The 27,701-nt window shown below is 38.1% G+C and overlaps 1 protein-coding gene and 1 long non-coding RNA gene across 2 annotated transcripts in view; both read right to left on the reverse strand.

Annotated features, from left to right (window-relative positions):
• LOC134744254 (uncharacterized) overlaps positions 1-27,701 on the reverse strand; it is a 120,193-nt gene that overhangs the window by 40,801 nt on the left and 51,691 nt on the right. The gene's annotated exons all lie outside the window — the stretch shown is intronic.
• On the reverse strand, positions 13,277-27,195 carry LOC134744251 (RAD50-interacting protein 1). Its single transcript, XM_063678000.1, has 14 exons — positions 26,907-27,195; positions 26,306-26,547; positions 25,707-25,862; positions 24,856-25,028; positions 23,551-23,765; positions 22,882-23,128; positions 22,235-22,412; positions 18,914-19,106; positions 17,519-17,663; positions 17,325-17,434; positions 16,893-17,074; positions 16,365-16,539; positions 15,799-15,926; positions 13,277-14,233 (listed from the first exon to the last, which is right to left on the reverse strand). Exons 1-14 carry the CDS (start codon positions 27,036-27,038, stop codon positions 14,026-14,028), a joined length of 2,484 nt encoding a protein of 827 aa, XP_063534070.1. The 5' UTR covers positions 27,039-27,195; the 3' UTR covers positions 13,277-14,025.

Genomic DNA, 27,701 nt, shown 5'->3' on the forward strand with positions numbered 1-27,701 from the left:
AGGATAAGGTATATCTATGCCTGTCATTAGTTTATGTAGCTTCAGATACCATTGTTAAAAAATACAGTCAATTTAAGTTTTTCATACAAAACTTGTTTTTGCTCTATTTCGTTTGTTTTATAAGCTGGAGCTATATAAACTGATTACAGGCATAGATATACCTCATGTCATTATAGGTGCAAAGTCTCATTATAATTCAACACGTTGTTTTAAAATGAGAACGAACCTCCGTTTGTATGGGAAGGTGAAATTCGGCCGAGCTTGCCGGGGACTCTTAAGGAAATTAGATGAAAACATAATTTTCCTCAAGACCTAAACAAGTTATAACAAACTGGTTTTACACCTCTTTGATTAGGTTGCCTAAGTAAAAGAGCGGGTCAAACCTACATATTTAATGAACACATTTATTAAGAAACCTTCGTGTTTGTACACGTTTCGCAAATCCCATAGAGACCTGAGGGCCTACCGCGAACACCGAAGTTCATACATTGCGGGCATCTTTCTCTTTTACTCCAATTAAGACGTAATTAGAATAACAGAGAAAGATCGCCGCAATTTTCAAACTCGGTGTTCGCGGTAGGCCCTCTGAAAACTTTAGTGCGTCTAGAGGCCCGTCGCTCTATATCTTTCAATTTCTGTAGTAAATATCCGTATAATTTTTTATATCCGATGTAAATCGATATACTTACGGTAAAATCATATTACAATAATTGTTTTACGTTAAGTACTGACGTACAGTCAACAAGACTATTCGCTTAGCACCTTTGCATACAAACTTCTATGCAGGGGCGGTACCTTTTCTCTGCAGCTGACTGTACATACGAACCGTGTAACGAACATGATGTGAAAATACCTATAGAAAAGTATGTAATAATAACTCTGATAGCTATGGTAAATAATTAGATTTAGATATAGTGCAGTGAGTTAGCACTTTTGTCTCTGGCGATGCCGCTTGGCACGGATCGTGACTAGCTCATAAAATCCTCTAGCACGAGTTTAACTCTTGACTAGCCTACCCCTTAAAACGGGAAGGGGGAAAGGTGGCTCCGGCGGTTTCGCGCTAACCGCAAAAAAAAATCTGGTTGTTGTAACGAGAATTCGGTAGACCCTACAATTTTTATCGTAGTATATGTGACAACTCTACAGATAGTAAACTCAACTATTAACTATTATATTAACAAATTGAACATTGCCCGTTACAAACGAATTGTAATCGCTTCAAATCAAATGGTTGGCTAACAGAATTTTTTTTTGGGAGAACGCAAAATTTGTTACAAGAACAAATTCCCATTTACAATACATTCTGGTAGTATTGTAAAAAATATTTTTTTCCGTGCTCAGTTTCTACCTACCTATAGCTATCAAGTCAATGGGATCGTCAGGAATTCATGTTTATAAAATAATTGTATACCTTTAAATAATATAAAAAATAAATAAAAAATTCAAATAATATGTAATTTTTAGTCACTATTGTGATTATTATGGTTTGTGGATACTAAAAATATACAAATTTATCGCTAACAAGTACACATCAATGACGACAAGGTTGCACACTTCATTTATCTTAATTCATGGAATAATTTGGTCGAGAACTAAATTATGACGACATTAAATTGGTTCGATGCGAAGGAGTTAATAAGCACATATACAATATCGCGGCCAATGTCCACTATTATTTATGTATGCCATTGCCAATAGTTACTTTTGTCGAAAAAAAAGAAATTCAGTATATAATTCTATCACTATCCCATTTTAAAAATCTAAACCACAGGTCTTTTTTATACATTTCATATGAAAGGCAAGATTACTAACTTTTTATTTATTTTTATTACAAAAAGGCAAGCACTTGACCGCAATCTCACCTGATGGTAAGTGCCGATGCAGTCTAGGATGGATCATGCTTACCTAAAAGATGTCTATTCACTCTTGATTTAAAAAGATCCAAGTTATGCCAAGACACAGGTTTGCGCGTTTACCGCAAAAAAGTTAGAATTTGTCGTATCACCTCGTTTTGAGAGCACTCCCCTGACTGCCGCAGCCAGTATCGGAATCCTCGGCGTCGACATTTCGAGTGAAGTCCAGTTCCGCGGCCATTTAGAGGGTAAGGCCAAATTAGCCTCAAAAAAGCTCGGTGTGCTCAACAGATCGAGACAGTATTTCACGCCGGCCCACCGCCTACAGCTGTATAAAGCGCAGGTTCGCCCACACATGGAATACTGTTCTCATCTATGGGCAGGGGCACCCCAATACCAGCTTCTCCCTCTGGACCGCATCCAGCGAAGAGCGACTCGAATTGTCGACTGCCAGCGTACTTCGGAACGGCTTGACTCCTTGGCGCTGCGTAGAGATGTGGCCTCGCTCTGCATTTTCTATCGCGTGTATAACGGGGAGTGCTCCGAGGAATTGTTCGGATTAATCCCTGCAGCTTCTTTTCGCCATCGCCCTACGCGAAAACATTACCATCCTCACCACTTAGATGGTTGGCAGTCCTCAACTGTACGTTTCTCTAGAAACTTCCTGCCTCGCACAGCTAAACTGTGGAATGAACTGTCGCCTGCGGTATTTCCGGACCGATATGACCTTCAAACCTTCAAGAAAAGAGCGTATTCCCATCTTAAAGGCCGGCAACGCACTTACAACCCCTCTGGTGTTGCGGGTGTCCATGGGCGGCGGTAATCGCTTTCCATCAGGTGATCCGTCTGCTCGTTTGCCTCCTATTTCATAAAAAAAAAAAAAAAAAAGTTATAGTGGACTGGGAATATATTTGCAGGAAGTGAATTCCACTCCTTAGCCGTTCGTATGATAAAGCTGGATGTATAGCGCTTAGTACGAATCAGTGGCAGAGTAACGACGTAAGGGTGAAACGCAAGTCCGCGTCTAGTCCCACGGTGACAGAATGGAGATAAAAAGAACTTATTGATATCGCGTCGTTGGGACGCAGAGGTAACTTTACTACCAGTATGATAATTATCGCGACTTATTATAAGAGGTAATGGGTTAAAAGGTCATATAATATTCCTCTTAGGAATCAAATACTTTATATAGAACGGGTCGGGAAGTGGCGGTCACAGAGATTTTAATCTGGAGATCGTGGGATCAAGTCCTGGATCACAATCAATCTTTAACTAGTTTTTTGTTGAAGAACTAGAATACGATTTTAGAAAAGTAGTTTTCACCGAGTCATGTGATTTGATAAATAAGGCCAAAGGTACTTTCTCATTTAAAAACAAACCAATTTAACCAATATTGATATATTTTTTTAAAGAAATAAATAAAAAAACAATGCTATGTCTGTTTGTTTTCTCTTATTACGCTTAGGATTTAAACACTTTGAGTAAAATTAATATTGTTGTAGGTATGACCAGTATTTTTACCAAGTAAAGCAAAATATTTAATCATTTTCAGTTTATCTTATTTTATCATTTAATTATAATTCCATCTGCTATTTGTTTAACGAGATCATAAAGATAACGCCGCGATTAGTACAGTCGGTTTCAAATATGGTTCAGTTCATAAGGTGGAATTGACGAATAAATGTTACCTTGAACAACGTTAAGTAAGTAATTAAGTATAAACCGAAATTAATATTTTCATAGAAAGTAATTTAATTTGTTCTTAGAGTACAAGTAAGCAAGTAAGTAAATATTCTTTATTGCTCCAATAACAATACATTTTACATGTAAAATTATAATGAAAATTTAGAAGAATAATATTAAAATCATAGCAATTATATCGTAAACTTTTACGTATTCAGTTGGATTGGTTTGACATCATTGAGCCTGAATTGATTACAAAATAACATTGGGTAGGTATCGAGTTGAGTGTGTACTAAGAGGCAAAGAAGAAACGGTGTTCGAATTCAGTTAATAAGAGTTTCATTAACAAGATAAATATTAAACAGTAGGTACAAAATTACTTAGTCCCTGACAGGGAACTCAAGATCGGACTTATAATCAAGAATGTAGATGAAGTTTGCTTTGATTCTGTTGGAATGGTTTACGTATCTAATCTCTAGATAAAAAAAATGCCAATGCATATCAAACACGCTTAATCCATGCAAAACTTAAATGAAAAGTAGGTAAGCATGGTATTTCTCATCTTACTGAAATGAATATAATTACCCAGGTCACGGTCACGGTTATAAACATGAATACATTTCCACTTTATAGGCCATGCAATAAGAAGGTATAGAAGGAAATGCTTGGAACACAATTTTTAACTCCGTAACTTTGTTTGGACTAGTTAGGAGGTGATCATATTAAAAGTCCCCGGCCGTAGTCTTTGAGCTGGGGGGAGGGGGTATGAAGGTCCCATTTTTCGGTTTTTCACATATCTTGGAAACTGCATCTTAGCGAAGCAAATCGCAGGTATAGCAATAGTTATATTCATCACACCAGCTGGTAAAGGCTCTCTTGATTGTTCAAAAACTGATGAAACATTGCATTTTATCCACATGTAAGTCAAAGTAATCAAATGTAGTTTCCTTATGTGGGCTGGTAGAATTGACTTTCAAATGATGATTTTGAATGATAAGTATTTACCTAATAACATTTATTTCAAAAGTATTTTGTTTGATATTTTACGGTTAGTATTTTCCTTAGGGCAAAATTTGTTTAACCCACGTGTCTTGAAACCCTCGCAACGCTCAAGATTCCACTTTTCGTACCACTCGCTACGCTCGTGGTTCAATTTTGGAATCTTTCGCTTACTCGAGTATCAATATTAGCAAGAGAGATAAAACAACAACTTTGCCTCCTTGTAAAACAAATAACTATTGTTTTCCTTTCAATGAAAACTATAGCGAACATGATCGGCCCAGCCGTTTTTGAGTTATTGCAAAAAATCTTCTATTCTTAGTAAAAGTATACTATTCTGTAAGAGCTACGTATTTGTATGATTTGATGTACATATATATTTTATAATCAAATTCCTATAAAGAAAAGTACCTACTGTATGTAATTGCATGAATTCATTAGTAATTTAAATTGTATTTTTTCTTATTTACTAGTAATGCATGTTAATTATAAGATGTATTGTTTTGAAAAGATGTGTCCCGCCGATTTTGTTGCCGGTCCCAAATTGGGATACCCTCCTCTAATTTAGGGGGAATCTTCTCGGGGCAGAGGTGTAGGGTTAGAGCCGGTGTAGCTTTATTTGACGTTCATAAACGCATTGTAATACCTATGTCTACTTGAATAATAAACTTTCTTTATCTTTATATGATACATACTAATAGCCCCCGTTTGGCCTGTTCCGACAGAATGGTAACCAAGAAACCCTACACAGCATGGCCCGACATGCTCTTGACCGTTTTTTTTTCTTTTAAGGAATTGGGTAATTTTGGTATGCATCGACGCATATTTATGTTAGAATAAATATCCAATATTATTCAAATTTATAAAACAAATGTCACCGTTGATGTTAATGTCAACTGATTGACGTGCCGTTAAATATAACTTAGTAGGTTTTTTTATGATTTTATATTGTATATGATTTATGTAATTATAATAGAGTACATATAACTTTGCGGTTACTATTTCAAATCAATTATTATTACTAAATCATGTTTTACTGGTGTTAATGTTGGCCTTTCCATCGGCGGAGCGAAGCGAGTTGGACACACGACAATTTCATATTTGAGCGAGCGAGCGCGAAGCGTCTCCGTTTGAGTTTGGACAAAAATACTTTCGTGTGTGTTCGATAATTGTGGTTTTTTTTTGCAAATTTAGTTCTAGGATTTTTTACAAAAAGGCAGAGCCAGTGCTCGGAAACCGTTTTATGTTTCAAACCGTTTTCGTTTATACCCGGGAACGATAAGGATATCGTTTCCGTTTGCGGTTAGGTACCGGTTAAAGAACTGTTGTACCGAGTCGAGACACGAGTTTTTTTAGTTCGCGTTTTATCAGTTAACTGGTTATTGAATGAACGAATAATACAACGGTTTTGGAACGTATTATGTGTATGTATGTATGTCACTTTATTGTAAATAAATTAGTTAAGAATTTTTTTACAGGTATAAGTACCGGTTCCGATTCCTTAGTAGAGCCATACATTTTTCAAAATTTAAGTAAGGCAAACACAGACGCGAGGTCTACAGAACCACTAGTTTATAGCGATTGAAGAAACTAATCGAATTTAAACTGTTGTGAGACATACTAACATTAAATAATTCTCCGAAACATGTCGCGCGAGTGACTAAAACAAGTGAGTCTAAACCGTGAAATTATTTAACATAATTACTAGTTCAGTAAAACATCATTGTCATTGAAATGCAACACTCAAGTCACTCAACATAAAACAATTTAATACAACATTTTACATCAGACACCATAGAAGACAATAAGATTTTAACTAGCGTATTATGTATGTAGGTAGGTATGTGCTTAACTATATAATATTTATTACACTTGAACTTGATTATTATTTTACGATTTGACATGCACATTAGTAGTAGTAGTAGTAGTAGTAAATCACTTTATTGTACAAAACAAAAATTGTTAACATGAAATTCATATAAATTTAGGTACAAAGGCGAGCTTATCCCTATTAGTTTTGTTACGGCGAATTTACTTTGCTATATTCGCTGTATTTAGCAGCCGCATCAGTATGAAAGAAATGACAATTGTAGTCTAACGGTTTAGCCACGACATTGTGCGACAGCGGCGAGCGTCGAGTCCGTATGAGTGGGAGTGAGAAGTCACATCGGGGCGACTCACTCTTACTTGCCGCTGCCGGTACCAGGCGTTAAGTACGAGTACGTGCGCTAAGTAAACACACAACGAAATAAGGAGCTACATTCCAACTTTTATCATATGAAATGATTTTGGGGTTTTATTTATTTGGCATTACTGACAATCTCACTAATTTATAAATACGAGCGAGATGCACTGCCAGTGATGTCAGATCAATATCAAATATAGAACAGACTTGTTGTTCGATTACCTCTTATCCAATAGTCATATGCGCAAATAGAACAAATAAATGCCCTGTCAGTTACGTAGGGTATAATAACTATGCCAGTGATGCAACATAGTTACGAAATTAAACTATTCATTTAAGCACATCTTATGTCATTTATTAATTTAGCTACCAGTGTACAGTGTACATCGAAGTTGTTAAAATAAAATATCTATCGTTTACTTAGAAAAAGGAGATTAGAACAATAGGTGTCATCAGTAATATTGACGTATACACCCTCCGCAGTAAGGTCCCTTTTCTGTGAGTGTCTGCGAGCGACACATGATGGTGCTTTGCTCACGAATCTAACATTGAAAACGACAATTAACGTTATTTGCCATCCAAGGAGTTGATTAAACATTTAACATTCACATACAAGAGGGAGGCTTCATTCCTTCAGTCATCAAACATTAACAATCGTATCAATTCTTCGATAAATAACTTAATATAAAATTTAAGAAAAAATACAACATGTATAAAATTTCGTAATTTTTAAATTACATTCGTATAAAAATTGAGTAGCAAAAATATATTAAAACATTCCATTTATGTCGTTCACGACACCTACAGCTTGTGTCTGCGGCTACTTTGAAAATCATAAAAAATGGCGTATTGTAACATGAATCACATACGGCTTAAGTGCCCGGTTGTTTTATGCGATAAACGCAGCGGTACCTAAGCGCATTGTCATTTTCCCTACATTCCGTGATCGCATGCGTTCAACGCTGCGTTTATCGCATAAAACAACCGCGCACTTTAATGTACATACTTTAAAGGCTACACAAAAACAGGACAACAAAATCAGACGAAGGTACACTTCTTGTTGAATTGAGTCTACAAATTCTACAATATTCAAGCGCCAGCTTTCGTGTTTTTATTGTTACGTTCTCAAATGTTAGAAATGCTTGATATTTTGCTCAAAATACTACTGGTAGTTTCCGCACAAGCTATATTTATTCCACGCGTCTACACAAATAAATTAAAAATTTAATACGTTTAATGTAATTCAGAATTAATGAATGTAATTTCGAAGATTTAAATACAAATCGAATCTAATGTTTCCCTAGTTGCATAGCATAGCCATCAGATACAACTTGTTTTTGTTATGATTTGTATTTGTTGTTATTATATAATGATACGAAAACCTCTATTATCAGCACTTCTTTAGTTCTTATTGGCACATTTAGACTTATTTTTATATCAAATCGATAGTTTATTTCAACCTATGCTTGGCTCTAAATAAAAGAGTTTCGTTTAATTACTAAAGAAAACAAAAGTTACAATTGCCGCCAAACAACTACGCATATTAGCTTCTGAACTATTTAACACACTATCAATATGATGCCGATTTTGTAATACCGCTTCATTTTTAGGGTTCCGTACCCAAAGGGTAAAAACGGGACCCTATTACTAAGACTCCGCTGTCCGTCTGTCTGTCACCAGGCTGTATCTCATGAACCGTGATAACTAGGCAGTTGAAATTTGACATACACAGATCAGAGATGGGCATTAATCGATTAATCTTTTAGTTAACTAATCAATCGATTAAAAATATCAATCGTCATTTTTTAATCGCGATTAATTTAGTTGCGATTAAATTAGTTGTGAGAATGTTCGACTAACAACTAAATTAGTTTTAGTTTCAATCGACTAAATTTCACGATTAAATCTATATTAAAACTACGTAGTCGCCCGTTTTTGCATTTTTTATCTTGCAATATGTAACTACAAGTACGTATGTATGTAACATACGGAGGTACTCGTATGTTGTAACTATGTTAGTTTGGGTAGAATTTTGCGACTTATTTTGAAGCAGATATCTTCATCCGATTGAGCTAAAATTATGTATACACGTTTAATTTGAAATGCTTGAATGACAATGCAAATAATGCCATAATATTATTATAACGATATATTGGTAATAACGACAAATAGCGAAAAACTGCATTGTTTACAAATCGCAAACAATAAAGTAGGTTGGTGCATTATTAATACTTTGAATTATACGATACTGAGTAAATCTTAGACATAGAAACTTTAATATACTACTTTTAACATTTTGCTGTCTCTGACAATAGTAAAACTCTTTTTAGTGTCACGCGGTGACAAAACAATGGGATAATCCTACTTACCTGGAACTGGAAGTTGTTTGTTGCATTTTGGTGCAAGTGCCGACGCATCTTCTAAAAATAACACGTTCTATTGAATGACACATCTGCATGTTGTTTATTATCTATATCTACGCGGTCTATTTTGTTTTCAACGTGTGGTCATTAAACTTTAGCAAAATAATAGTGAGAACAGATCTCACTCCTTAGAAACGGTCAAAATATCGTAAGTAATACATGACTATTTTATTTTTAAACATCCGTTAAGATGTCCTAATCAGTCTGTCAACATAGCCATACCGAGGTATTCTATTCAATTTGCTTCTAACATTAGTCGCGAGAAAATAGTCTAACTAATTAGTCGATTACAAAATTTAGTTGTCCGAAATCAATCGGCAACTAATTTAGTTGCAACTAAATTAGTTGCACTCTATACAACTAAGATTGATCAATCGTCGTTTTCAATCGTCAGTCGCAATTAATTCTTGTAATCTTAATCGTTAATCGTTAGTCGATTACATTTTGCCCATCTCTGACACAGATAATGTATTTCTGTTGCCGCTATAACAACAAATACTAAAAAGTACGGAACCCTCGGTGCGCGAGTCCGACTCGCACTTGGCCGGTTTTTATTGTACATTTTAAACCACCTAACCACTAATTATTATTAAACTAGAATTTTAAATAATGGGGCATTTCACGTCAAGCGGGCAGCGAAAAAATTGTCAGGTTCTGGATTTTGTTTATAGTTGGGTTAATTGGACCTATATGAGAACTAAAAATTTTGGCATTATTACTTTTTTAATATATTGCTTTGTAAAAAAATTATACGCATTTAAAAAAACGACAAAGTCTGAGGAACGGATTTTTTAAAAGTTATTATTGCAATTCTTTTAATGGATTTAATAATAACTAAATAGTGAATATTTGAGAATATTAGTTGATTTTCTTGGAAATTAATAAAAAAATAAATTTGTATGTTTTTTTCATATAATAAACCGGAAGTTAATATTAAAAATCCATTTTTTTTCAAGTTCGCATTTTTTTATTTTTTTTATTTTTACACAATAATGTAGCTTATAGTGTACAAATGTCCTATAAAAAATTTCATAATGGCATCTCGATTGGTTTTGAAGATTCATGAAGTCATTCGAAAGTACTGTGCGACGCTCCGTACTGAGCGGTAGTTCTATGTGGCAGTATTTAATGGCCAATGCAAGAAAATAATGAAACATCGAATGTTTAATCGTTTTATCTTACCGGTTTTATTACTTTTGCGTAACGGAGTTCAAACAATAAACAATATTAATTCAACAGTTAAGATTTATAAAAGCAAATCATGTATTATTCAATCGTGCCTTGTAGCGCCATCTTTTATCAACCATAGGTAATCGCCCGATGCTGATGTTAAGTGCTAGAAAGAGATAGATAGTGACGCTTAGCAAGCGTCACTCGATGTTTCCGTTACTTATTAAAATTTAGATGTCACTTTGGCCGCTTCGCGTTCTGTTGTGTTTTCTGTTATAATTCGTAATACTATGAATTACTACGGTAATCGGTGTTATAATCCCTTAAAGTTAGAATCTCACCCAAAATCTAGTAATGTTAGAAAAATTTCAACAAGTTTAGCTGAGAGGTGGGGATTTTCATCATTTATTTACCTGTGCACGTCCTGCAGGATGCGCCTTTCGAAGGAAATACCTCCAGGAACCAATCTCGATCTTGTGCAGTCGCAGACGTCACATAGCAGCCAGACGTCAACTGAATATTCGCAAAACCAGGAAAATGAATCATTTGTTCCCGAAGAAGAAGGACATAAAACTATTTCAACACAGACAGACATAGCTGCAGGAGACCAAGAAATTATGTGCCAGCTAAAACAGAAATTTCATGAGCCGTCTACTTCTGCATCTATGAAAACGTTAATACTTACAGTTGCTCCAAAGTCATGGAGTGAAAATAAACTCGCAGAAGAATTTGGTACGTCGCGACGTCAAGCGAAAAAAGCTAAAGAACTTGTTAATGAACATGGCATTTTGGCGTCACCCAATCCTCGCAGCGGCCGTAAACTACCAGTCGAAACCGAAGAATTGGTGAGAGCGTTTTATCTTCGTGAAGATATAAGTCGAGTTATGCCTGGTAAGAAAGATTTTGTATCTGTCAAAACAGACGACGGACGAACACACTTGCAAAAACAGCTCATAATGTGTAACATCAATGAGTTGTATCAGCAATTTAAAGAAGAGTATCCTGACATTAAGGTAGGCCTAACCAAGTTCTTTACACTCAGGCCCAAACAATGTGTTCTTGCTGGAGATTCCGGTACACACGTTGTATGCGTGTGTACATATCACCAGAATGTCAAATTGATGTTAACTGGAGGAAATATCGATTCTCTGACTGCAGGGACCAATATGCATCTTTCATCTTATAAGGAGTGCCTGCGAATGATGATGTGCGCCGATCCTACGTCAAAATGTCATTTGACGACATCTAAATCATACCCGAGTGAACGTTGTAATCTTTGTCCTGGATTAGATGCGATTCGTGATCATATACAAATGATTTTTGATGATAATCAAATAACAAACGTGCAGTTTGAGCAATGGTTAGGAACGGATCGCTTTTCGATAGTAACGCAAGTGCTTCCCGCAGATGATTTTGTAGATAGCTTCTGTAACGCTTTGGATATCTTGAAGCCTCATGCTTATATAGCTGAACAACAAGCGCTTTACTTTAAACAGCTGAAACAGACAATAGCTGAAGGCGAAATCTTGGTTCAGTGTGATTTTGCCGAAAATTATAGTTTCGTTGTACAGGATTCCGCACAGTCCTTTCACTGGAACAACGATCAAGCTACTCTGCTAACGTCAGTATTTTACTACAATGACGGGAATCAATTGAGACATGGAAGCATTGTCATCATATCAGATGACTTAAAACACGACACAGCTTCGTTTTACGCTTTCCAGAAATTATTACACACACCTCTTAAATAAAGGTATTGCTGTAACAAAAATTATATATAGTACTGATGGAGCCTCACAACATTTTAAGAATAGATTTAATTTTGTAAATATTCATTGTTATAAAGAAGATTTTGGTATTGAAGCAGAAATTCATTTTCATGCAACCTCACACGGAAAGGGGCCATGTGATGGTCTTGGCGGGAACCTGAAACGACTGGCAACCCGCGTAAGCCTTCAAGTGTCGGCAAACAGAGCCATAACCACCCCTTTACGTTTATATGATTGGGCGAGAACATCTTTGAAGGAAACTTCAGTGTATTATTGTTCCAAGGAAGAGATCCAACAACACAGACTGTTTTTGCAACCACGATTTGAGAAGGCAGTAACCATTCCAGGGACAAAAAAATTCCACGCCTTTCTGCCGACGTCTGAGGGTATAATGGTGAAACGAACAAGTTTTACGGCAAACTATAAAGTCACTAAAATAATAAAATAAATTATAGGTACTATTTTTACCACTGCTTTGTTTCATTTAACCCGCCGACTTGTAAACAAAGAATATATAATAAGTTTAAAAATTATTTCATTAATATTGTAATATTTAAAGCTAATACCTTATACTAATAGCCATTATATAAGCATTTGTTTATTAAAATAGTCATCGAACTATTTTTTATTAGTATAATAATAAATAATAAATCATACAGAGTAAGTAACATCCAAGAACACCGCACTAAGAAACAACAGTAATGTGCGCCCCGCGACACCTTCATACTAGTGTTCATGAATCTTCTAAACTAATCGAGGTGCCATTATGAAATTTTTTATAGGACATTTGTACACTATAAGCTACATTATTGTGTAAAAATAAAAAAAATAAAAAAATGCGAAGTTGAAAAAAATTTGATTTTTAATATTAACTTCCGGTTTATTATATGAAAAAAACATACAAATTTATTTTTTTATAAATTTTCAAGAAAATCAACTAATATTCTCAAATATTCACTATTTAGTTATTATTAAATCCATTAAAAGAATTGCAATAATAACTTTAAAAAAATCCGTTCCTCAGATTTTGTCGTTTTTTTAAATGCGTATAAATTTTTAACAAAGCAATATATTAAAAAAGTAATAATGCCAAAATTTTTAGTTCTCATATAGGTCCAATTAACCCAACTATAAACAAAATCCAGAACCTGACAATTTTTTCGCTGCCCGCTTGACGTGAAATGCCCCTAATATTAAATTGGAATGCTTTTAGAACGTTGGTTAACAGTTAAAACTCATTAATTACAGTCAGAACAACGTAATAAGTGATTTTTGACAGTTATGAATTTAGTCTTAACCTTTTTATGTATAAGACAAGGGTCAATTCATAACTGTCAAAAATAATTCTTACCCTACTTTGAGTAAAACAAATACTTCCATAAAATGTATACCTACACTTGCGAGAAAAGAAACTAAATCACTTTACATGTTCGGTTTCCCCGCTCAATAATTTTCCTAATTTTCATGCAGAAAATATCTTGAAAAAAAAATTAGTTTCAATTGAAACGTGGAAATATAACCTATTAAAGACCTACAATTTCATTAGTTTCAGGTTTGACAACAAAAAAATACCTGTTTTCTAAGAATAGACAAAAGAGAAGTGATTTATAGGTAGGTATAGTGAGAGTGATAGCTAGCATTGGCTAATGCGTTTTGTTAAAAAATATAATTAACTATTAATCTAGTAAGGTATTCGCCTGCTTTACAAATCAATCAGTCACGCTTTCAATTAAGTCAAACTTAAAACCACTAATGGTTGAAAATATTTTGAAGTTGCTTTGTTGTGTGCAACTCGGTTCATTTATACTACAAATTAGTACTAAATGTTAAGATATTTTGACAACGGCCTGATGTACAGTAACCAAATGAAGCGGTATCACCGACACAGGCACCTGCACGTGCACACACCACACGTCAACTTAAAGCCCTCCCCCCTCGTACCCTCAGAAGAGGTCCATGACGGAGCGCTCGGGCACGTCGCCGAGGTCGGTGCGCTGGTCGAGCACGCGCAGCGCGTGCGGCGGCGCCACGTGCCGCACGCCGCGCATGCGCAGCGCGTCCGCGCCCGTGCCCGGGTGCGCGCGCACCAGGGAGCGCAGCCGTCGAGCTTCGTCGTACTCCATGTTCAGGAGCACGCACGATTCTAGCAGCCTGAAATGTGCTACAAGTTAGGAGACTCGACCATCGCAGGTAGTGGAAGGGGGAACCGACTATTTATTGAGCCCCGTTAGCCAGTAGAAGGTTGTTAGAAGAATTTGTATACCACGTTCGACTGCCACTTTATGGAATGGGCTAGTAACTACCCCAATAAAGTGTATCTAAACTAAAAGGAGAAAGTGACCAAGGCACCGATAAGAAAAAGTTGATTCACTCAAAGATTAAACTTTTTTGATTCTTCGATAAGAATCTAGAGTAAAAAACGAATAAATCTACTTAACATGCTGAATAACGAGGAAGATAAGTATAGAAATAGGGTACTTGCCAATGATCAAGATACAATATGCCAGAATAATCACGAAACGCACCGCAAAAATAAACGTAAAAAATTAAACTAAAATGAGGAATCATACAGGCAGTCCAAAATAAAGACAATGAAAAGCAATTTTTGAATTTTTATTAATCTAATTTAGCTCGCACGTGTGCAGTGTGCACGCGTGTTTGGCGCGCTGATTTGCCCTCACAAACATAAGATGTAGTGTGACATTTCATAATAAGCAGTTTAGTCAAAAAAACACTCTATTCTATTGTAAACGAAGAAAGTGGAATTTACAATACATTTATTATTAGTTTGTGATTGATGATGTTTTTAAAAACATGTTTTTGTTTTGTGTTTGTTTTGTTTTGTTGTTGTTTCGTTTCTTTTATTTATCATAAAAACAATATTACAGCATAACTAGTCGATGGTATGTCTTAAATAATATACAGGTGATTTTGCTATGTCTGGTCAGACATACATACATGGTATATATTATGGTCATTGGTCAATGACCATACCATGTCAGACATAACACAATCACTCTGTTTAGACTTTATCATCTTCGTGTTAAGATAGAAAATCTAATAAAATAAAAGTTGTAACCATTTGTCAATCACAAAATAGCTTCGAAACACCTGTACTTACGTTCAAAACAGAATACATGCTATTGGCAAGGTGCGAAGTCGGTGGAAGAAGAAGTGACACCGATGCTAGCGGCCGCCTTCTTCTTCTTCTTCCTGCCTCTTCTTCCATTCTCCTCTATCTTTCGTCACCTCAGCACTCACTCCTTTCTTTCTCATATCCTCTTTCACACAATCCATCCATCGTTTTTTGGGTCGACCATCCACTCACCGTCCATCAACATTCATCCGTTTCATTCTCCTCATTACATGCCCATACCACGCTAACCTATTACTCCTCATCTTCTCCGTTACTGGTGCTACTTTCAAACTTCCCCTTATATACTCATTCTTAATCCGATTTTTTCTCGTCACTCCAAACATATCTCTCAACATTCTCATTTCCGCTGCGTGCACTCTTCTTTCATCCGCCACTTTCGTCGCCCAGCATTCTGATCCATACATTACAACAGGTATCACGATCGTCCGGTAGATTTTCCCCTTAAGTTTCTCTTAAGATTGAACGTAGAAAAGCCTATAAAATGAGGGCAGCGCCCGTCGTGCACTTAGCAAATAAATACATTCAGAATACAGTCATGCTGGCAATAACGATTACTCACTTTGGTAGAAGGTTGGTCTGCGACGCGCTCTTATTAGGCGGAGCGAAGGCCGGCACGAGGTTGCGCTTCACGTCGTGAGTGAACTGGATTGTGCCGCCCGTGTTGAACCAGCTTTCCAGCACCACCTCCTACATACATCTTTTATTAGTCACGTAAAATGAGGAACCGTATTCAGATTGATTTAGCCCCTATTTGAGGAACCGTATAATAACATTTTTAAAGGATGTAACTTTTTGGTCAACAAAATACCTGGTGTGATTTAGCGAACCCAAAAAAAAACAAGAGCTCAAGTGCGCCCTAAGTTATAACCTCTTGCATGGAACTGATCTGTATAATAAATGCGCATCTCACATTCACACGCATTCCACACATACATTGCTGTAAGTCTACGGGTTAACATTTACAATTTTGAGGGGTTATTATGGTGGATAACGGTGTGATGAAAGGTTTGGCTGCACGCGACTGACTGGTATAAGTATCAGTAAGTAAAGTTCAATAGTCGAATACAAAGCTATATTCTACTATAAAACTACAACACCTGTCTGTCTATGTGTAACGTCCATTACCTCGAAGATGTACTGGTCGACGCTCTCAGCCAGGAAGCTCCTGAACCTCACGGCCAGGACAGGGGCCAGTTTGGCCGTGGCGTTGTTCATGCGCGTGCAGAGCGCGGACAGAGGCGCGCACAGAGGCGATGATACGCAGAGCGCTATCTCTTCCACTACCAACATCGCGTGCCATCTGGAATGAACAGTCAGTATATATTGATCATTTTTAGTACAATGTGTGGTTGCTTCTCTTGTATTTTTAATTAGCTTCCTCCACTCGATGTCACCATTATGTTCAAGATGGTTACATGTAGGTACTTACTTCTGCCGCCTGTCGTCTCGAGCAGCGCGAGGTTGGCGAGTGCAGTGAAACTTGCATCACCAACAGTGGTCGCGTCCTCCGCTCGTTATAACCATCATCTTGTGGGTGACTGTGCAAACTTTTGCAACCCCACTTTGACAGTAGAAATGACGCGATATTAAAATTTTCTATGGGAGGACAACCCTATTTCTACTGGCGGAAATAGCTTGCCAAATTATACTTACTTCTGTCTCCTATAGTCTCGCATGGCGGCGCGGAACTCGAGCAGAGCATGGTCGGCGAGAGCAGTAAGTCCGGCGTCACGCAAACGCGCTAGTAATGCCGGCGCTTCAGCAAACACGCCCGCTTCTTCAGAATCGTCGTTAGATAGCGGCTCCGTTACGGACAAGTTTGCTATTGGCGATGTCTGCGACAAAATAATTACAAAGTTACTAAAAATGCCTGCAAGAAAATTGTCCTCGTCGTCTTCGAATAAAAATTTCCAACATATTAGAACAAAAAACAAATTAAAATCAAATCTAGTTTTTATTAACTTTGTGTTAGGAGATCTATCGGACCTTCGGAATTCGTTCGCAAACTGGAAAAAAAATGCAATTTTTCCAATGTGGTACCTATAAAATAATTGCACTAACAAACTCGAAACTTGAGGAACTTACGATATCAAACCGGCTCAATTCAGGCAACACTGAATTGCGACGCATCACTTCATCAATAGCTTGGTTTTTCGCCTTCTGCTCTACATCTTTCAGCGACAAGGCGTCATCGTCTGTGAAGAGTGTATAAAACTTGAAGTTTACAAGCAAACTTACACCTTAACACCATATAGTAAGGTGCAGCATCGTTTTTTTACCTGTTTTTTCTTTTTCGTCATCACCGTCCGCGTCAGATTCGTCAGATTCTTCATCGGAGCTGGACGCCGATTCGGACTCGTCATGGTGTTGTTGTTGGGTGAAATGTTGGAACTGGCGACGGTAGTAGTGCAGTTGGAGATAGTGCTGCAAGAAATTAACCAAATTATAGCAGTGTAACAATAACATTATTAAAGTCCGTGCTAATATTATTCACTGCTATAAAAGTTGTAAAACTTGCTTAATAAATTACTTGACAGAGAGGCTTAAAGAGCACACGCGGTTTTTTTCTGCGTTAAGTTTTTTTTTCCTTTTTTAGGGTTCCGTACCCAAAGGGTAAAAACGGGACCCTATTACTAAGACTCCGCTGACCGTCTGTCCGTCTGTCTGTCCGCGTGTTACCAGGCCGTCCGTATGTTGTATCTCATGAACCATGATAGCTAGACAGTTGAAATTTTCACAGATGATGTATTTCTGTTGCCGCTATAACAACAAATACTAAAAACAGAATAATATAAATATTTAAATAAATATACAACAAACGTGATTTTTTTGCTGTTTTTTTTCCGTAATGGTACGGAACCCTTCGTGCGCGGGTCCGACTCGCACTCGGCCGGTTTTTTAATATTTTAATAGCTACTTTCTATTTAGCTGCAATAAATAACAATAAATAACTATCAACCGAAGTACCGGAGATAAAGGCATAAAGTACCAGACAGTGCGCCCACTGCAGCAGGCCGGTGCGGGCGTGGTGGGCCGCGTTGACGACGGCGGTGACGGGGTCCGGGCCGGCGCCGGCCGGGCACGCGGCCGGCGGCTGCACGCCCAGCGCCGCGGTCAGTAACGTACCAGACAGTGCGCCCACTGCAGCAGGCCGGTGCGGGCGTGGTGGGCCGCGTTGACGACGGCGGTGACGGGGTCCGGGCCGGCGCCGGCCGGGCACGCGGCCGGCGGCTGCACGCCCAGCGCCGCGGTCAGTAACGTACCAGACAGTGCGCCCACTGCAGCAGGCCGGTGCGGGCGTGGTGGGCCGCGTTGACGACGGCGGTGACGGGGTCCGGGCCGGCGCCGGCCGGGCACGCGGCCGGCGGCTGCACGCCCAGCGCCGCGGTCAGTAACGTACCAGACAGTGCGCCCACTGCAGCAGGCCGGTGCGGGCGTGGTGGGCCGCGTTGACGACGGCGGTGACGGGGTCCGGGCCGGCGCCGGCCGGGCACGCGGCCGGCGGCTGCACGCCCAGCGCCGCGGTCAGTAACGTACCAGACAGTGCGCCCACTGCAGCAGGCCGGTGCGGGCGTGGTGGGCCGCGTTGACGACGGCGGTGACGGGGTCCGGGCCGGCGCCGGCCGGGCACGCGGCCGGCGGCTGCACGCCCAGCGCCGCGGTCAGTAACGTACCAGACAGTGCGCCCACTGCAGCAGGCCGGTGCGGGCGTGGTGGGCCGCGTTGACGACGGCGGTGACGGGGTCTGGGCCGGCGCCGGCCGGGCACGCGGCCGGCGGCTGCACGCCCAGCGCCGCGGTCAGCAGCTGCGTCAGCCGCACGCGCCACTCTTCGACCAGCTCGAGTTGTAGTTCGAGAAACTGAAGCCTGCGAACAAATAACATATCTGTAACTGTTTCTTGATGACTAAAGATTAGCCCTCCATAATATTCCTAGTAGCTCGTAATAAGGGGCCGATTGCATAACAACTTGTAACTAATAATATTAACGGAATTCTCTTTCCAATTCCTTTGATTAGAGGTAGTATTTACTCACGAATTAATAAACTAGTGGATGTGAAATGACTCCTATTTAGTATGAAAACCAGTGTCGCTAAACTCACACATTCATAGCCACGTTAAAATACGTCACACACTTACAAAATTGCTCTGATTCGTAGCAACTTTCCATACCAAAAAGTTATTACCGGTGGACATTTCTCGAACGAATATCAACTGTAGGCTACATGAGTGACGGTTTAAATTATAATGTCAAAGCTATATGACATACGACTCTTTCATTATCTCATTCATCTCACAAAAGCTCGCTCAACGTTCACCTAATACAACTACTCAACACCAGATGGCGTTATTTTATATAATTTTAAAATCACTTACTTATTACAGGCGAGAAAAGGGCTAAAAAACCAGTATAAGTAAGGTCTAATTACGCATGGTTTGTTACGGATCTCACGGTCACGTTACACTGGTGTTTTCGAGACCTCTACACGCCTGCGAGTAGCTAACCGTTGGAACTTCTTTCCATTCGACGATATAGGGAGGGGACAGTGTAATCGGAGTGTTTTATCGATATTTGTGTGTTCAGTTAGGTATTGATATTTCATTACCGTATGTTTTAACACATTTAGATGATACTTTATTTATGATTATAATATAGGTAGTGATAATCGTGATTGTATGAAAAATAATATGTAGTACAGTACAACAAATATCTAACTAGAAATTTGTTTCTTATTAATTGACCAACTAGGTTGTTAATGTGAACATTAAATATATCTTAAAGTCAAACAGATAAAATCATAGTTCTTTAAAGGTCTATTAACTCGGTATTGCTGTTATTTTGTGATCACAAATCTGCAATTACTTACATAGGTAAGTATTCGTCTTTAACAATATATTTACTTGTAGCAGCATTTAAGGCCAATCTAGACGGGACAACCTGATTAAATTGTCAAATTAATTGTATGGTGTGAAAGCATACATGAAACTGGCTCATCGATCCCACTTGATTTGATTGTAAGATTGTGACCTATCAAATCAGGAAGGGGGGCGGCAAAATTCCAATATTTCACGCTAGTTTGCGTGGTACGGAACACTTTTTATTAATTAAGTGAGCCCGAATGTCACTAATAATTACTAAATTAGTAACTAAGTTTTAGGCGTGTGGACGCTAGATGAGATGTATGGCAATTTTATCCCCAGAAATCTTTCTCTAAGAAATGCTTGCAAATGGTGCTATATTTTTGCGGAAACTAATTTTCTTGCCCAGTAGCATTGACCCATTTATTTTTAATATCGGCATCTTGTGGTAACCTACAATAATTAATAATAAAGAAATAGAAAATATAAAACGTTTATTCATGGCACATTGCATGCATTGTCAAATTAATTGTATGGTGTGAAAGCATACATGAAACTGGCTCATCGATCCCACTTGATTTGATTGTAAGATTGTGACCTATCAAATCAGGAAGGGGGGCGGCAAAATTCCAATATTTCACGCTAGTTTGCGTGGTACGGAACACTTTTTATTAATTAAGTGAGCCCGAATGTCACTAATAATTACTAAATTAGTAACTAAGTTTTAGGCGTGTGGATGCTAGATGAGATGTATGGCAATTTTATCCCCAGAAATCTTTCTCTAAGAAATGCTTGCAAATGGTGCTATATTTTTGCGGAAACTAATTTTCTTGCCCAGTAGCATTGACCCATTTATTTTTAATATCGGCATCTTGTGGTAACCTACAATAATTAATAATAAAGAAATAGAAAATATAAAACGTTTATTCATGGCACATTGCATGCATTGTACGCATAAGTGCATTAAGTACCTAGTCTAATTATATTAACGATGAAAATATGATGGGTGTAAAAAACAAAAACGTATGTAAAGGAATACGAAGGTTTGAAAGGTTGCCATGAAATGACCCCGACTTAACTTAGTGCTTGATGACCAGAGCTGCCATATTTACTAAGACATTGATTATCCCAAATAATAATTAGAAACGTGTCTAAAATAATAATTTATTACCGAACTACCAAACATCAAACTTGAAATATCGTAACTTTAACTTTATCGATATAAATGTCGACATTGCGCAGCATCTGAGTAGCGAAGTTATTTGACATTTAGGATAGCGAATATTCCTGATAAACGTAAAGAATAGTGACAAAGGATTGTGAACTCTAAGTTCTAACTGATAAAATATAGATTTACTTAACGAACATTCGTAAATAATGCAATAGAAACAGATTTTTCGTATTTATCGGATTATATTTAAATAAATAACCACCGGTGATAGGAAATACCTCCACGTGAAAGATTTTTTAAACCGCTGTGATTTCTGCAGCTTAATACTGCACAATACGGCATTTTAAATTTAATTATCAATTTTTGTTAGACGAGCGTACGTACGACGTGAATGTCATTCGAGCATGAAGTTTACACAACAACTGAGCATAGTCTGTGCATAAAGTGAGTCGGTCGCTACTAACTGTCGGATAGACGGGAACGCCCACTTGCCATCTCCATCCTACTCCGTGTATTTACTTGTAAATTCTGATACATCAGATACTTTGGGCAGGAGCACCGGAATGCTAGTTTAACTCTGTGGCTCGGTAGACCGACCGAGTAAGCAAAGAGTCAAACAGAAAAAGAAAACAGAAAGGCAGTGTGTGAATCGTCGACGATCCCTATTTACAAAAGATATTGACCTTGTGTGTTCAACCGCTTGTATAATTGGTTGTGTTTAAAAGATGATGCGTATGGCTGCTTTCAACGATTGCAATGCTCGTCGACGGCTAAATCACTTCAAACGAATTTCCCCATACGAACGCTCGGGCTGTAAAATGAAACTACTTGCCGAGGTTTACTCGAAGGACTATGTATCGGGTTCTTAAAAACAGACTAAAGTTTTCTAAAGGGTCAGCAACGCGCATCTAACACTTTTGATAGTAGCTCAAACCATTTAACTACTAAACTGCTGAGTAACTCACCGATGTCCAGGCTGCGGCAATACAGCGTATCGATCCTCAATTGTTTTCAATAGCGACATGAACCAATCAGCACCCCGCGGAACCCACAGCACGGACCCTACGGCGGAACCCATACCGCCGGCCACGGGCTCGATCCAAGATTCGGTGTCTATAGTCTCATCCATTTTTGATAAGGCATCTGCAATAAAATGTTAGGCTAGTTACTCAATAAATAAACAGCTAGTAAGATCCAGTCGATTTTTTTATGATATAGGAGGCAAACGAGCAGACGAACCGCCTGCTGGTTAGGTAACGTAAACAAACCACACACTCTTTTCAACCGAAAGCCATCTGACAAAGATCTCCGCTTTCGTCAGCACCGATAACCAGTGTTGGCCGAACGTTCATTGCAATTACCCATTAACCAGTACAAATAGAACCGTAAGCCGTAACGGACGGTTACAGTTTACGGTTCAATTTGTACTGGGTAATGGTTAATTGTATTAACGTTTCGGCCAACACTGCCGATAACATACGCTGTTAACTTGCCCTGTTGCCCCTCATGCACCAGCTCACGGCGGCAGTCCAGGGCCTCGTCGACAGTGTGCGCGAAGACCTACGAATGGCCAGTCCACTGTGTCGAGGATGGTAGTAAAAAAAACACTTACATTTCTTTTCAACAGAAAGCCATCTGACAAAGATCTCCGCCTTCGTCAGCACCGAAAGCACGCTGTTAACCTCATGCCCCGTTATCAGCACCAGCTCACGATGGAAGCCTAAAGCCTCATCCACAGCGTGAGCGAAGGCCGCGTCCATGTCCGCGCGTTTTTCCTTGACCCCGTGTGCGTTATACATGCCGAGGACGGTGTGGAGTCTTTCCGCCGCGAAAGAGATAAGACCGGCGTTGAATTCGTCCTGAAAATTATAAATTGATATAAAAAATGTTTGAGACAAGCTCTCATGTCGGCTAATAATGGGGTTGTATTGCTGGTCAAATCTTATTAATTAATTACTATGGTTTGGAATCTGTCATCAGACCAGCTCAATGAGGAAGGAAAAATAAAATTGTATCATCCACTTTACATTATGTAATATGGGGCGGAAGATAGGTAAGGTTTTAAATTACAAAATAATGTTACTTGATCACTATCTTTTTTTCCTTAGCATATTAAAGTGTCCCACTGCTGGGAAAAGGCCTATCCCCTTGATCTCCATGGCTCCTGGTGTTGTGCTTTTTCCGGCCACTTTGTGGTCATCCGGCCATCCCAGTTTAGGCCTGCCCCATCCACGCTTATCTTTATTATAAATACATAAAATAAAACACAAGTAACACTTACAACGGCCCGAACATGCCTCAATTGCAGTTTGTCAGCAACTGGCTGTACATGTGTCCTCACAAAGCCCTGGTGATCCTTGATCCAAGTGAGCGTCTGAGTGAGGAACCATTCAGGGCGGTCAATGCGCGCGGTCTGCCGAGACCCAGTGAAATGGAATGTAAACCTTTTCTTCAGTGGCCGTACCAGGACTTTTACAGGTAAACAAGGATTATCTGCTGGAAGAAGGCAAATATTGTTGCTATAAGAGCTTGCGACTTTCAATACGGAGGTCGCGGGTTCAAACCTCGGCTCGTACCAATGAGTTTTTCGGAACATATGTACGATATATCATTTGATATTTGCCAGTCGCTTTTCGCTGTAAGAAAACATCATGAGGAAATCGGACTATTCCCAATAATATATTTGCATGCTGCTATTGGCTAAACATGTAATACTGCTTATAATGATTATGTGAACTTAAAATTACCATGTTTAAGCAAATAAATAATTATCTTATCTTATCTTATCTTAAGGGTTACCCTCTGGGTTGGAATGTCAGATGTTAGTCGCTTTCGTAAAAACTAGTGCCTACGCTAATTCTTGGTTTTAGATGCCAAGCCGACCCTAGGCTCTCATGAGCCGTGGCAAAAAGCCGGGATAAGGCAAGGAAGATGATGATGTGGCGAAAAAACTAATTACTTGATTTACTACGGTTCCATACCCAAAGGGTAAAAACGGGACCCTATTACTAAGACTCCGCTGTCTGTCTGTCTGTCTGTCCGTCCGTCTGTCACCCGGCTGTATCTCATGAACCGTGACAGACAGTTAAAATTTTCACAGATGATGTATTTCTGTTGCCCATACAACGAACGTGATTGTTTGCCGTTTTTTGCGTAATGGTACGGAACCCTTCGTGCGCGAGTCCGACTCGCACTTGGCCGGTTTTTTGTACTACTAGATGTAAACTATAAGAAATGTTACTTTTTTTAATAGTTTATGCCTTACTTTATCCCATAAAAATAATTACAAACTGATATTTTTTTTATACCACGTCAGTGGCAATCAAGCATACGGCCCGCCTGATGGTGAGCAGTTGCCATGATTATCCATTAATACAAAAAAAATAACAAAAATCATATTTTAATAACAAAACTTCCGTGAGACACAGACATATTAAATATATTAATAACGGGTCACTCACGTGTTTTAAGTCGAAAACAATGAATCATGTTGAGTATGGGCAGCAATATGCTCCCCACGCGAGCACTCGCGTTTTACGGGAAGATGGTGACTACACTAGGGCTTATTTTTACAAATTGATGTTACCTAAACTGAAATCCCCTGACTGTATTCTGGCTTGTTCATCGTCTGGTTCTTCAATCAGGAATAAAAACTTGGTCAGATTATGGAACTTGACCATCACATCTTTAGGCAAAGGGGACATGTCAGGACGCATTACCACTGGCCATTTTAGCAACTTTAATACATCTTCATATTGTCTGCAAGGAAAAGGTAAATTTTACTCTTAGCTGAATTGTCTGGACTAACCATATCTGACCTTGCCAAAGCACATAAGCAGTGACAGTCAAAATAAGAAATCTTCTTGTTATAGAGATTCCTTTGCATTTACTTATGCTTGTGTTATATGTTCACTTCAAGGCAAAGAGAATGGATAGTATAAATACAAATACTAATTATTTATTGGCCAGGGAGGGTTATTGTTGTAGTAAATTTTGTAGTCTCGGTAAATTTACTGACATCTATCGACAAGGATTAAAACTAAAATGAAAATGTATAAAAATATCAAAACATGTATATATACATATATGGATAAATGTTTTTTTTTATTATAATTTTTTTTAGAACACCATATGACTGACCCATGTTCTTTCACTGATATGTGTTAAAATTGTTAAATATCGCCAACGCCATCTACCCGAGTATAAGCCAAAGGTGTGGCGTCATCTATTCGAGTATAACTTCTTCTGGATATTCCAAGGCATGTTTTTTTTTCTTAGACTACTTATCTTATTATATACGGATTTACATATATCTTTTCATCTCTCCTATTTGGATAGTTCGCCTTTCATAGGCTGATAGGCGGGTGGAAAATTGCATTTCCCATTGCCGGGTGGAAAGTATACTAGTTTCACACCAACATAAAATATAGACCATACTTAGTTAATTTATCCTTGAGTATATTATGCCAGTAGTGTGTGTATTCCTTGAAATAAGTGCCTCTGTGGTCATCCTGGTATTGTAAGCACAGCTCTTTAAGTGCTCCAAACAGCAGCACACTCTGCTCATCTTCATTACAGTTGGACAATTGACGGCTAAAACAAAATCATAGAATATTTTTTCAATCAGTTTCAATTAGAATGATAACAAATCATTCTGATTGCAACATGTAAAAGACCTGTAGTGTAGATACCTACTGATGTGGTTATTATTCATTCACACTTATGCAGAAACAATAACATGTGGTAAATTATAGTTTACAATAATTTTAAATTCATTATCATGCGGTTGACAACCAGTCTGGCCTAATGGTAGTGACCCTGCCTATGAAGCCGGTATGAAGCTGGGTTTGAATCCCCGTAGGGGCATTTATTTGTGTGATGAGCACAGATATTTGTTCCCGAGTCATGGGTGTTTTCTATGTATTTAAGTATATATATAAATATTATTGTCTGAGTACCCACAACACAAGCCTTCTCAACCTTACTATTAAGGATGTGTTATAATATTTATTAATTAATATAATTTGTATACTCACCACAAATCTTCTACTTCTATATAGGTTTTTAAATATGACTGAACCTTCACTAGTTTATTGATAGCTGCAAACCTTTTGTTCAGTTCATCACGCAGGGGCTCAGTTTTTACCAGAAACTGGTCTAGTTTGTCCTGCAACTTTTCATTTTTCTCTTTGAGCTCTGCTATTTGAGCAGGCTTTTTCTTTGCTTTATCTATTGATGATTTTACTTTTGTTGGCACTTCATTGTTTTCCGCCTGAAGCTGAAAAAATATGTAGATTATATTTTTATTTTTATTAATAAATCTATCAAACTAAATGTTAATTTATTATAAATTAAATTAGAGTTTTTAACTCTTTAAAAAAATAAAAGAAATTGCCAAATTCAAAAGAACAAAAATAGGCATATGTCTTACGAGGAATAAGATAAGCCTTAAATAAAAATATCTTCTAATTTACTACTCAAATGTTATGAGCCAGCCCTAGAAACTAGTAAAGTTTTTTAATCAGTTGACCAGTCTGCTAGATGCAAGAGTTAAAAGCTCCTCGCTTCTTTTTATGTTGTGATGATTTTTTTTATGAAACATCTAAAATTTAAAAATCAATGAAAATGAGTACTTACAGAGTTTTGTAATTTGTCGCGCTTTTCTACATATTCATTCTCTAATTCATATGCGTTAGTCAAGTTATTAATATCATCTCCAATTTTAATATTAAATCTTTGGATAAGCGCCTGTTTGTCTTCTTCGTTCATAATTGAGTATTATTTAAATTCATTCGTTCTTGAAACATAAATTGCATGCATTGTTACTTAGTTAATAATATTGAAAGTTGAATTTTAAATTGGGATTGGGAAATGAAAAATCAATACACTTAATACACTTTGAAACTCCACTAACCACTCATGCTAAGTTGCTAACCACTAATCCACTCCAGCAAGTCCAGCAACACAAAAATGACGTTCAGATAAAATGTCAGATGTCAATGTCACTGTCATTTATTTTGTTCCTCACGGCTCACGGGCGCGGACTTCCGGTGCGAGCGCCATCTTGATAGTTAGCATCGTGATTAATTACTTTGTTTTTTGCTTATTAATATTGTTTAAAGTGTAATATCGATAGCTTATTATACAGTAAACTAATGTGGTAGTGTGCAGTGAATGGAGAATTAATTTTGAAGCGCGTTTAACCACCATCTTGGAGTCAACGGCCGGTAGTCCACGTGCTTCTTGTAAAGACTAGCTATCGATTTACAAGAGCTAACAAATCACCGTACACTGTCTTGTACAACCGTACAATTTTTGTCGTTTGTAAACCTCTCAATACCTTGATACTGGCGAAATAGTCCCACTGGGCTGAAGCCATAATTTTAAAAGAAGAAGAAGAAGGCTCACGGGCGCACTCAAGTGGGGGACTTG

Source organism: Cydia strobilella, chromosome 9, assembly GCF_947568885.1.
Source record: "Cydia strobilella chromosome 9, ilCydStro3.1, whole genome shotgun sequence".
Taxonomy (NCBI): domain Eukaryota; kingdom Metazoa; phylum Arthropoda; class Insecta; order Lepidoptera; family Tortricidae; genus Cydia; species Cydia strobilella.